This window comes from Somniosus microcephalus, chromosome 2 (assembly GCF_052327205.1).
Source record: "Somniosus microcephalus isolate GS21.2 chromosome 2, FLI_Smic_1.0, whole genome shotgun sequence".
Lineage (NCBI taxonomy): Eukaryota > Metazoa > Chordata > Chondrichthyes > Squaliformes > Somniosidae > Somniosus > Somniosus microcephalus.
This window is the reverse complement of record NC_140988.1, coordinates 52,751,462-52,763,763: the sequence shown is the minus strand read 5'-3', so window position 1 is coordinate 52,763,763 and position 12,302 is coordinate 52,751,462. Positions and strand designations below refer to the sequence as shown.

The 12,302-nt window shown below is 43.3% G+C and overlaps 1 protein-coding gene across 1 annotated transcript in view; it reads left to right on the top strand.

Annotated features, from left to right (window-relative positions):
- Positions 1 to 12,043, top strand: part of fat4 (FAT atypical cadherin 4) — a 434,764-nt gene extending 422,721 nt beyond the window's left edge. The window contains exon 18 of the mRNA XM_086009513.1: positions 9,162 to 12,043. Coding sequence (XP_085865639.1) covers positions 9,162 to 11,053 — 1,892 coding nt within the window. The 3' untranslated portion in view covers positions 11,054 to 12,043. The remainder of the gene's footprint in view (positions 1 to 9,161) is intronic.
- Positions 12,044 to 12,302: the final 259 nt, after the last annotated feature.

Sequence of the window (12,302 nt, the reverse complement as noted above, 5' to 3'; positions counted from 1 at the left end):
CATCCTAGTCCAATCATACCAACTAACAACACACAAGGGTAGGCACTTGGGTGTTTTAGCCAATGTTCATGCAAACTTTCTGTTAATGTGTTGTCAAGCATTGAAATCCTTATTTTCACCACTTTGCCTTCTTGGACAGATTTGTGTGCACCTTTGAAAGTGTCTTAGTGTGTTCCAGTGAATGGTGAGATATAACTCCACCCCCCCACGTCCACTGGTGATGAATATGAAAGAAATGGCTTGGACATTGTAGGGATGCTTTATGGTGTTGGTGTGGAGTGGTGCCAACCTGGTGCATCATGTGGCAACCAGGGTGTACAGCGTTAAGTGAAGTCAATGGTGAGGCCATCACTGGCACGGGTGATGATGCCCTGTGTCCAGTGCAGCATCAGTTGATTGCGGAGAAGGTTGGTGTGGATGTTGGTGCTGCTGGTGTGCCCGGTGATGCTGGTGTTGAGGCTGATCGTGTTGGGATTCTGAGGACCAAGGTGAGCTTTTTTCAAGGGCACCGATGCTGATGGAATAGATGGCAGGTGAGGTTGAGATGACAGAAATGATGTGTCAATGTTGAGATAGGTTGTTCCAATGAGGTGACACTAGAATAGAGAGTTTGCTCCAAACACTTGCTAGCTGCATAAAGGTCAATCTGTCATCTAAATGCAGTAAGCAACAGCTTCTAACCTTGGAAAGTGAAGACCTATGAAATGGGAGCTTTCATAGACCATTTGCAGCTGTCAGTTTTGTCAATCATTCCATGCTGACACAACACCCAACCTACTTACCTGACGTGATCCTCGCACTCTGGGAAATTCGTGGAAAAGCTGGTAAAATGGTAAGTACACGGTAAAATGGCGCTTAACTACCTTTTAACAAGCATTTAAGAATCTAAGTTGGCTGACCCGCCGCTTGGTGTCGGATCTGTTCAGGAATGACAGACCCGACACTTGGGAAACTGACAAGGAGGCGGGTTAACAGCGGGATACCGACCTGCTGTCAATCTTTGTGATTTTGATAGTGGACCCGCCTTCAAACCCGCACTCTGAGCGCTGGCAAAATTCCGGCCAGGGAGTCAAGACCAAGTGTAGACTTCAGATGAAGCAGCGTTAGAGGGTGGGGAATAATGGGAACAAGGTGTGCAGACATAATACAGTTGTCATTTAAAAATCATACATTTTCTCCTTATTGGACCTAGACGGCTGAAGGAATGGCCACAAATGGTGGGGCAAAAAGAGGTGCACAAGAAGCCAGCATCGAAGAAATGGAGAGCAGGGTTGTAGGGCTGAAGGAGGTTACAGAAATTTGGAGGGGCAAGACAATAAAAGGATTTAAACACAAAGATGAGAATTTTTAATTTGAGACATTGGAGGACTGGAAGCCAATGAAGTTTAATGAAGGCAGGAATGATGGGTGAGCAGGACTTTGTGCAGGATAGGACATGGGCAGCAGAATTTTGGATGAACTGAAGAGTGATGGCAGGGAGGATGGCCAGGAGGGCCATTGGAATAGCAGTTAGTTGTGTTATACTAGACCTATGAGTGCTTGATGCTGACACTGCATGGCTGAAATGGAGCAGGAATTATGGCAGGGTGCAGCTCCACTGACTCACCAGCATCTGCTACTACTTCTCGAATTTTTTCCCAGAAGTGCTGGCCGATGAATATGATGGGCAGGCATATGCAAATTATATGAGAAAACGCATACTTCCCATGATTAATGCCTTAGCAGCACTGGGTGTCAGGATTCCTGTTGCGCTCCTGGGGCTGGATTTTGATTCTGGAGGCGTGTAGGAGACGGGACTACAACTTTCGGGGTTGTAGTCCCGCCTGCATCAAGTTGTGGCCAACCCACGCGATTTTATCTTGATTGACCTTGTTGAGCCTGCCCAGCGGGCTCAGCAGGCCAATTAAGGGCCACCCGGCAACAGGTGACGTCACAGATTGACATTTCATCTGTCAAGAGCTTTTGATAGATGAAATATCAGCATTTGACAGCTGTTTGAAGCTGTCAAACACTGACAATCTGTACACTAAGTTAATTCCTTCCTCTCCGGCTGATTTAGAGATCTCTCCAGAACAGAAAGCTGAATGCTGCAACTTTTGACAGCTCGCGGCTATTCTGCTTTCTGTGCCGGTTAGATGAGGGACTCCCGAGACCTGAAGGAAGGAAGGCTGTTAAGGTAAGTAAAGGTAAGTAAAACTGCTTTAAACACTTTACACACACCAAACACACTTACCTCTTCACTCATGCACCCATCACTCACCTGAACACCGGACATCTCGAACCCTCCAAGTCCTTCAGCCCGACGGCCTGCCTCACTAACTTGGCGTGGTTTGGAGCCGTCGGGAATCCCACACTTCAGCAATAAAAATAGGGATTAGGCTAAAAACTGCCTGTTAACTACCTGTTAACAGGCAGTTAATTGACACGAATCCCCTTCCCGCCTCGGCGAGGCGGGTCCCAGCACAGGTCGGGTACCCGCCTCCTTTGAAACTGGCATGGAGGCAGGTTGGAGGCGGGATGGGTTCGTGCCCCCCGTTTTTGAGATTTTAACCCCCCACACGCCTCCAATCCCGCCTCCACGGCCCAATGAAAATCCTGCCCCTGGTATTCAGAATTTCTACGGTAGTGAGGTTCCAAAATAAAAGGGGCGCCTTGCTTAGTGCGGTCAATTGTTATCCAGTTCACTGGGTAATGCTGGAGATCGGAAATAAATTCAATGATAAGCCAACAACACTGCTTTCCAGCAGGAGCCACAGCTAGTTTCCTCCCCCTTTCCACAAATGCTGCTGGAAGCCTGCCACCAATATTGAGATTAGCCTGACTCCAGAAAATCCACCGGGGAGGACATAATGGCAGGCTGAAGTCCCACTCCAGCACATTTCTAGTGGGAGCTCTACCACCAATAAAAATCTAGGCCACTTTTCCTATGCCCTGGTCAATATTTATCCCTCAATCAAAACCTCCAAAAATAGATTAACTGGTTATTTGTGGGACATCGTTGTGTGCAAATTAATTTTTGCCTATAAAACAATAGTGACTACACTTTAAAGTACTTCATTGGTTATAAAGCACATGTGATTTCCTGAGGACATAAAAGGAATGATATAAATAGAAGTTCTTTTCTTCTACAAAGTGAAACCTGCACCTCATGAGTGGGATTGTGTGCTATGGGACTAACAATGATCTATTAACTACAGGGTATATTGCACTAGAGATTACATGGAATATCCAACGCATTCTCCTGTCTACTCCAAAAAGCAATAAATACCACACTGTCAGGCTCTTATGTTCAGGTTAAAATTAATAGTTTAGATATATTTACAAAGATAATTACACAAAAACAGTAAGGCAACTATATATTGAAAGTACAATGCTAGACTTGTACAACATATAAACTGTTTCAAAACAAAATAAGTCAATCTGCAATCCTTGTAGTTCTTTTCAGTAGCTTTTGACCGAGACTCTGATCAATGTTATATGGGCGATGACTCACATGGAGCCCCTCTTAAAACCCTCACTTGGTTGAGGCAGTGCAAAGTAGAGAACTGAAAACCAGAAAAGGACCATAAGTTATACCGGTTGACCTTTATTTAATGTAATGGCAGAGCCCTTATCATCTGTTTACTGTTGACACCTACTGGTCATTGAAATCACATCTTGTTCAATTCTAGCACATCTGTTAATGTTTTTAAACAATATACAACCTGAACTCCTTTTAGAACAAAGCTTCCTTGATGGTTCAGCCATTTAGGATGTGATGTATTCATCTAAATTCTTGCATTATGTAATGCCTGCCAACAATTGAAACCATTCCTGTGTCTGACTGATAGAAGCTGGAGTCTGTAGGCTTGATTTTCCTCATCAGTGGATTTAACGCACTACAACTGTTCTTCAACCTGCCGGTGTTATACTACCAAGAATTAGGCCCGTTTTCTTTGGTGCATATTCGTGGTGAGCTTCAGAAGCTAGTTGCACCCTCTATAGGCAGTGCGCCTTGGGGACTGGGAAGGGAATAAAATACTGTGCTGCAGCTGAAATGGGGCCATTTTGTTTATGTAACATTGCTCAAAGCAATGTCCAAGGCTGGGGCTTCTTCAGAGAACCAAGCCTGCAAATGTAAAGACTCTTCAGTTGAGGTGTTTACTGTCTGTATTCAAGCAAAGGATGACCCAATTATTAGAACCCGAGGGAAAGAGTATCATGAAAGGATGACCTGGGCCCAGGGAAGGAGATGGTCTCGGCAGTGAGTGATACTTCCAGCATCTCCTGCACGTTCATTCAATTCGAGAGGTTCACTGAACTTTCCAGGACAAGGAAGGTAACCGGAGGCAGTGCACTGAAGTAAGCATGTTGCCCAGTTAATATTCTTCACACCCCTCACTCTCCTGTAGGTATTCCTTTACTTAAGGTTGAACATGTAGGAAATTAGTGGAAAGCTCATACAATAGATATTTCATTGCCAGCACCTGTGGTCGTCCCCATCAAGAATGCTTTCTGAAACCTAGGTTGCATTCCATGTGATTGGACACAGAGTGCCATCAAACTTTGTTTTTTTCTTAAAGGGAAACGGACCACAACCAGAAAGAAATAATACTACTTCAATTCCTTCCTGCTACTATACATTAGTTAGCCACCTCAGAATCTCCTGCCACTGCAGGAGTAGTAGAAGGCTAAGATTGAAAGGGCACACAAGAGTAGGCAGGCAGCAAGTGGAGCCAGGGTGGCCATAAACCATAAGACGGTTGTCAGAATTTTTTTGCCAATGAGATGTATGCAGAATGATTTGGGGCAAGATAGGGGAATAGATAGTGCAAAGAGGTTGCAAAATACTCTCCGATTGTGAGTCTTGGAAGTCGTGGAAGATAGCTCAATATCAGCAAGCAACTGAGTAGATTTTGTTGCCAAAAGGGATGGCAAGACTCATTTGGCAGTGGGTTCAAATCTTAATCAGCTCAAGGTCTCCTTTATGAGCTGTATCCACATCTGCCTGACAGCTGGCACAACTAAATAATTGTTTCATGAGCGAAGCGCAGCCTTCTCGTTACTGAAGAGTCACAGGGAAGTAGCTCTTTGTGCATCTGCAGATAGGGAGGCGTGGGTAATGGCAGGAGTCAGAGGTTGTGAAGCCTGGCACCTTCTGGTCATCCTCCCGAACCTACTTCCTCTTTTACTTCAGAGCAGAGGAACAGGGGGGAGGCCTAACAAAGATCCCATTGGTTCTCGAGGCCCAGTCCACAATATTAAAGTAAAAAAAAAACCTTTAAAATACTAAAGAAAATTCTTACATATATTTTTAACATATTTAAAGAACCTTCAAAAAACTTAAAGCAACATTTAAAAAATTAAGGAAACTTGTAAAAAAAAATGTAAAAGAAAATTGCAAAAGGCTTTAAAAAATCTGAAAAATAACATCAAAACCTGTGTGGTAAACTTGAAGAACGCCCATTTTGGCTACTCCAGATCCGTTACGGCCTGCAACAATGGAGCCCGCTGCAAGCAGGCCCACAATACCTCTTCCCCTGAGGTACTCCTTTCAGCAGCTGGACGGTAAGTGAGGGAAGTGTGGTTCTGCATGAAACCCATCCTGCCCATCATTCACATGCAGAGTGAGGGTTCAGTGACCAAAGATGTCTGCAGGGCCAGAGGAAGTTTTTGCTGGGATGCTTCTTGATTAGGTTCCCCCGCGCCCCCCCCACCACAACACTCAGCCAGTTTTTTTATGTTGACCGCCCTGGTTATGCCCAAAAACGAGTGGCCAAATGGAACAAAATTCAGGCTCACATATAAAATACTCATTGTCCTTCAAAGGACCCAAAAATGTTGTTAGCATCTAGGACCAAACGTCCTGTCAGGGCTCATCTGCCTGAATTCTCACAGCCAGCTGGACTCCATTTTGAGGTATAGCCAACGGGAATCAGCTTCCATCTTAACTATAGATAGTTCAGAATGGAATAACATAATTGGGCTGGATTTTGCCGGCGCGCAGAGGGTGGGTTTGGAGGCGGGTTAAAGGGTAAAATCATTTTGATTGACAGCGGGTTGTGATCCCGCCTTTAACCCACCTCCAAACAATTTTCCCAAGTGGCGGGTCTCTGATTTGCACATGGACCTGACACCTAGTGGCGGGAAGAGGATTAAAGCCAATTACTTGCCTATTAACAAGTAGTTGCTAGTAGTTGACAAGCTATTTTTGAATTTTGCCACTTTTGCCTCGGATTTCCCAACGTCCGGACATCATGCCAAGTAAGTGTGGTGTGTTGTGAGTCTGCGGTAATGTTTCCAGATTGATGGCAGCTGCAGAAGCGGTGTTAAGGATCCAATGGTGCACTGGTGAGTCTCAGAGGTAAGAAAATGTTGGGAAATGCATTTTTAATGCTTTTACACATTACTTTAGGTTACCAGTTTTGAATACGATGTCTAGTGCCACCTCATTGGGAGAACCTCTCTCACCAGTGACAGATCGTTTCTGTCACCTCTCCATCTATTCCAGCCTATGGAGGGAGTCATTGGAGAGCCTGGGTGCAAGAGCTCACCTTTGTACAGTGATTGTCAGTGTTTGCAGCACCTTAATGCTGTTAAACACTGAGAAATCAGCTGTCAAAAAAAATGGTGCATGGTCCCGTTAAGAAAACCGGCAGATGACACGACATCAAATGACGTCATCTGACCGGCTTCCTCGTAATCGGCCAGCAAGCCCGCAGGGCGGGCTTAACAAGGTCAATCAACGTAAAATCACATCTGTGGGCCGGATGCCGTTGGGGGCGGGGCTGGAAGCCGGAAACCACCTGACCTGCACCCAACCCGCCTCCATTGAAAAAATCGCGGCCAAAGACTTTGAGGGTAATTTTGACTTTATGGAATGCTGTAAAATGGGTGACAGCAAATCGGCAGCCTGTTTTACATCTTTTGAAGTCAATGGAAATAAAAATCCAGAGAGATATAAATCGGGCTGCTGATTCGCTATTGCCTGTTTTACATTATCATACAAAGTCAAAATTACCCCCATTTTCTCCCAGCACAAAAACTCTACTTTCAGCACATATGGAACAGACTGCCCAGGGAGAGAGTGGCAATGGATAGTGTTGGCATATTCGGTATGCAGCAGCAGCTGTTTACATGTTTACCGAAGGTTCTGCCCCTGCAACCTCAGCGCTCTCCTGGCACATTATGAGGACGCACTGAGAGCAGCATTTAAATATTGAAGTGAGCCAACCTTGCATTGTCATGCACAGGTGTACACAGCGCCTAAGGAGTAATAGCCTCCACTATGCTGCACCAGTATTGCAGGTCAGCCCCCGTGTGAGAAGTAAGTAAATCCTGACTGGATTTGCACAGTTCCCATTAATTGCTACTTAGCAAGCATGAAAAATTCACACCAGGTGAATCTGTTGATCTGTACTATGGCTGTTTATTCCCAGAACAATTTTAGGAGTGGGGGTGCAAGTTTATTTTATTAGTGCTAACCAACAAAATTATTACACTATGGCATAAAATTAGCATGTGCACTAGCTTTCATTCGAAGAACAAAGTATCCCCCAAGGGTTCAGTCCTAAAAACCAGTGCTAATTTTATATATATATATATATCTCTCAAGAGCCACTTTACCATTGTTTTTCCTGGGACTAAATACACACAAATGACAAAAGGAAAGAGGAATTATATACTGGAAATCTGGGACAAAAGTAGAAAATACCAGGGATACGCAGTAGCTCGATCAGCATCTGAAAGGAGAAAAGATAGGCTAAGGTTTTGTGTGATCACCCTTTGTCAGAAGTGAAAAATAAGCAAGCTCCTTTAAGATACAGATGGGCTTAACAATCATAAACTGGCCTGGGGGGGAGGGGTGGTGTATAGTCTGCATGGAGTAGTAGGTCTTTTTCTGTCCGTCATAGGTCATTAGGGAAAGAGGTGAAAAACTGATGAATAATTTACACAGATCATCTCAATGGGGCAGTGAAAAGCATCAGAAAGACAAAAGGGTAGTGAAAATGGTTCCAAAATGGAAGGGAATGAAATGGAAAGTGGAGGGGAGAAACAGGCAGGGAAATTGGGAAGTCAGTTAAGTTGCCAAAGTCAGTGTTCAGACCAGAGGTTTGCAGAGTACCAAAGTGTATTTGTTTTAAGGAAACCCTTTTTATTCAGTGAGTGATCCCTCCTGTTGTCTTTCTCCCAGTAAAGTGTGCTTTGATCTTGTCAACATACAAATTGTTCTGTTATAAATAAATGAAATACTTGATTCACTAAAACTTTAAATTATTAATAGTTTCCATAACAGTTACTGTATATTGTTGGCATATTTCCAACAGCTGTTTTTGTTTTATTTAAAAATACAACAATTTTGTGTCTTATTGCATATGCTTATATGGTATAAGTTGCCAGGTATTTCATTTTTTTAATGGTTCTTTTCTCTTTGGGACTATAGTGTAGCCACTGGAGTAGGCCTCTGGGAGGTGATTAGGAGCTGAATGGAATATTAATGTGTTAGTTCCAGCATTAACTGTTACGTGTAAATGTTTTGAATCTATGGCAATCACAGACATATAAATAAATCCCTTTAAAAATATGTAATGGCTGCGTCCCAACCTATACCGCCCATGGTTTCTTGGGCGCATTGAGGAAGTAGCGGTGGCAGTGCTGATTGATATGCAAATGGCGTTCGAGGTCCTGAAAATGTCAGTTGACTCCTGTTTGAATATTTTAACTGGGCTCCCGCCTATTTCCGGCAGGAATGATGGCTGTCTAAATTGAGGTCCTGGTAGCGAGACAAAATCAGTCCGAAGATCTCAGGCCAGTTGGGGTCATGATCACTGTCACCCTTTTAAGCATTTTTTTGGTGATGGTGGTTTCAAATCAGCTATCGGTATTATGATGGAAACTAAATAACTCGCAAGTTTGAAGATTTGTGGTTGCGTAGTTCTCAGCGACATTCACTGGTTTATACATCAGTGAAGGACCTCTCCCTATAATGGATCCTCGGTTTATATTGGGTATTTTTTAGTATGGGAAAACCATGTTGGTCAGCTACTGTAAAGCTCAGGATCACCAGCACAGGAAGTCTAAAGCTGGTAATATTCGTTAGCAAGCAGAAAAAAGATTTAAATATTTTTGCTACAAACTTGACTGGAACGTTTTTGTGACCGATATGTTTTATTGTCTTCCAGATTTTGATGGGTGTATCTCTTACGTAACATACAATGGTGAAACACTGCCTTTCACTGGACAGCACAGGGATGTTACAATATCGAAAAGCGACCCTTCTGTTAAGATAGGATGTAGAGGTCCTAATGTGTGTGCAAGTAACCCATGTTCGGGTGGACTAATGTGTGTGAACCAGTGGTATGCATACGATTGTGTCCCACCTGGAGAATGTGCTTCCAGTCCTTGTCAGAATGGAGGGAGCTGCGAGCCTCTTCCAAAATCTGGATTTACCTGCGCTTGCTCAGAGCTTTACACTGGTAAAACATGTGAGACTGTGGTGGTGTGTGTCAGTGTTCAGTGCCCCCAAGGAACTATTTGCAAAGCTGGAGTGGATAAAGGATACACCTGCAGTCCAAAGCCGCAAACAGAGGAGCTTTCTTTGCCACTCTGGGCTGTCCCTGCGATTGTTGGCAGCTGTGCCACATTCCTTGCTCTGATTGTTCTTAGTCTGATCGTGTTTAACCAGTGCAGAGGCAGAAAGGCAAAAGTACAAAAAGACGAGAAGACAAAGAAGAAGAAGGAAAAGAAGAAAAAAGGGAGCGAAAATGAAGGATTTGACGATCCAGATAACCTTCCTCCATATGATGAGGATCTGACCGTGAGGAAGCAGCCTGAGGGAGTTCCAAAGCCTGATATAATTGAAAGGGAAAATCCCTACTTGATCTTCGATGAGACAGACATCCCACACACAGCAGATACATTGCCAAGCGGGCAACCCTGTATAGGGCCTGAAGCAGAACTTGAGCATTATGATATAGAAAATGCCAGCAGCATTGCTCCTTCAGATGCAGACATTATACAGCACTATAAGCATTTTCGTAGTCACACCCCTAAATTTTCCATCCAAAGACACAGTCCATTGGGTTTTGCCCGACAGTCTCCTCTCCCACTAGGAGCAAGCAGCTTAAGCTATCAGCCTTCCTATAGTCAAGGATTGAGAACAACCCCACTGAGTCACAACACGTGCCAGAATCCTAATCCACTCTCGCGACACAGTCCTGCCCCATTCTCAAAGCCAGGAACTTTCTACCGAAACAGTCCAGCAAGAGATTTGCACCTTGCAAGGAGGGAAGGAAGCCCTATTGATATACATTCGGATGTTTGCCAGCCTGGCATCTTTAATTATGCTTCACGACTTGGAAGGAGGAGCAAAAGCCCCCAGACCATGACGGGTCACAGTCATGGCTCAAGGCCAGGCAGCCGCCTAAAACAGCCTGTTGAGCAGATCCCTCTGGAGACTACACCTCCAGTAGGACTGTCCATAGAGGAGGTTGAAAGACTCAACACCCCTCGCCCTAGAAACCCAAGTATCTGTAGTGCAGATCATGGACAATCATCATCAGATGATGACTGTAGAAGACCTCTTTCTAGAATGAGAAACCCAGCTGATGGTACGCCTGCCCCAGAATCATCTTCAGACAGTGACTCACATGAGTCTTTCACCTGCTCTGAGTTTGAGTATGACAGGGACAAACCTACAGTATACACCTCACGAATGCCAAAATTGTCTCAAGTCAACGAATCTGATGCAGATGATGAAGACAATTATGGTGGCAAACTGAAGCCACGGAGATATCATGGTCGTAGGGCTGAAGGAAGCCCTGCAGTCCTACAGGCAAGTCATGAAGACTATAAGACACAACCCAAGCTTGGACCACATGGAGCTGTAACAGGAGCTTTTAACTGGGACAGTCTATTAAATTGGGGCCCTGGTTTTGGGAATTATGTGGATGTTTTCAAAGATCTCGCATCACTTCCAGAAAATGGAACAACAGAGGCAAAAGAAGAAGCATTAAACAATGTTGCGCAAAGTGCAGCTACTTCTAATGATGCAGAAGCAGAAGAATATGTATAGATATAATTTATATAGACTGTTAATTTTAATACATTAATAGCTGCAATTCACTGTCAGTGAGAAGCTGAGAAATGGAACCTTCTCAAAATCATTGCCAGATGCTGCAGTCCATAATTTTTTGCTTATGAAGAATTTTGTTCTTAAATGAACATTGTCTTTCAGGGTTCCACTGTGTTTGCAGCACATGAAGAACTATTGCATAAAAGCAAATAAGGATCACAGTGATGTTTGTGTTCCGCAGTTGCGGAATATTTTTCCTGACTTTTCTTTTCAGAACTGAAAACATATGTGTTTGATCTATTTGAGCACAGTGTGTTTCTTATTCAGCCACTGGCACTAAAGCAGCATACAAGTTGGCCAGCACTTTAAGCAGTTGTGCCAATGTTGGGAGAGTGCTTCAGAACTGCCCTGGTGTAGATTTCCCTCTCCCTCCCCCTTGCCGTCTGCTATAAGCTAGTCTGTTTTCAACAAGGGTGCAACTTATTCTGCCATAAGTAAATGTATCAGCACCCAATGGAACTATGCAAACTGTTCAATCTAACATTGGAGAAAGATTCATTCTGTTACGATATCATTAGAAAGTATTGTCATCACTTGCTTGAAAAGCAGTGTTACGCTTCATTGTTTGATATGGGGCCAATATGAGGGAAAACTAAAAAAACACTATCTGGTCTAGTTTGGCATAGAGCTAACCTTTGAAATTCTGGTGCAAACTTTAAATTCTTTTCTATGTCCTATTTCCAGGATTCTTACTTTTATACCATTTTAGTAACATTAAAAAAGACAGCTGTTTGTTACTGATGATATTTTCTTATGAAGTTTTTAAAAAATGGTCTTGTTCATGTTTCTTACTTTCAGGGAAAGTAAGATTGAGTACTTTTTACATTTGTTACTTATGTAACATCAGTATTTTTTTCATTTTTGATATAAGTGTAACATACTGTATCCTTTGTACACATAAATGCCAAATATAGAAATAAACTATTTATTTACAAAGACTGTTTAAAGCTATTTTTCCATAAAGATTTAGTCTAAGCATCTTTTTAGTAAGGTGATGTTTTGATTTGTAAATGCTCTTCTTCGATAATAGTGAAATCTGGGGGCTGCCATTTAGCATACTGCCCTTTCACCTCTGAGCTTCAATCCTGCTCAGATTGAAGTTGTACTAGCTGTAGTGAAATCATTTTGCGTAATCTTAGACTAGTTTCTAGACAAAACTGCCCAGAATTTGACACTAATTGCCACTAAA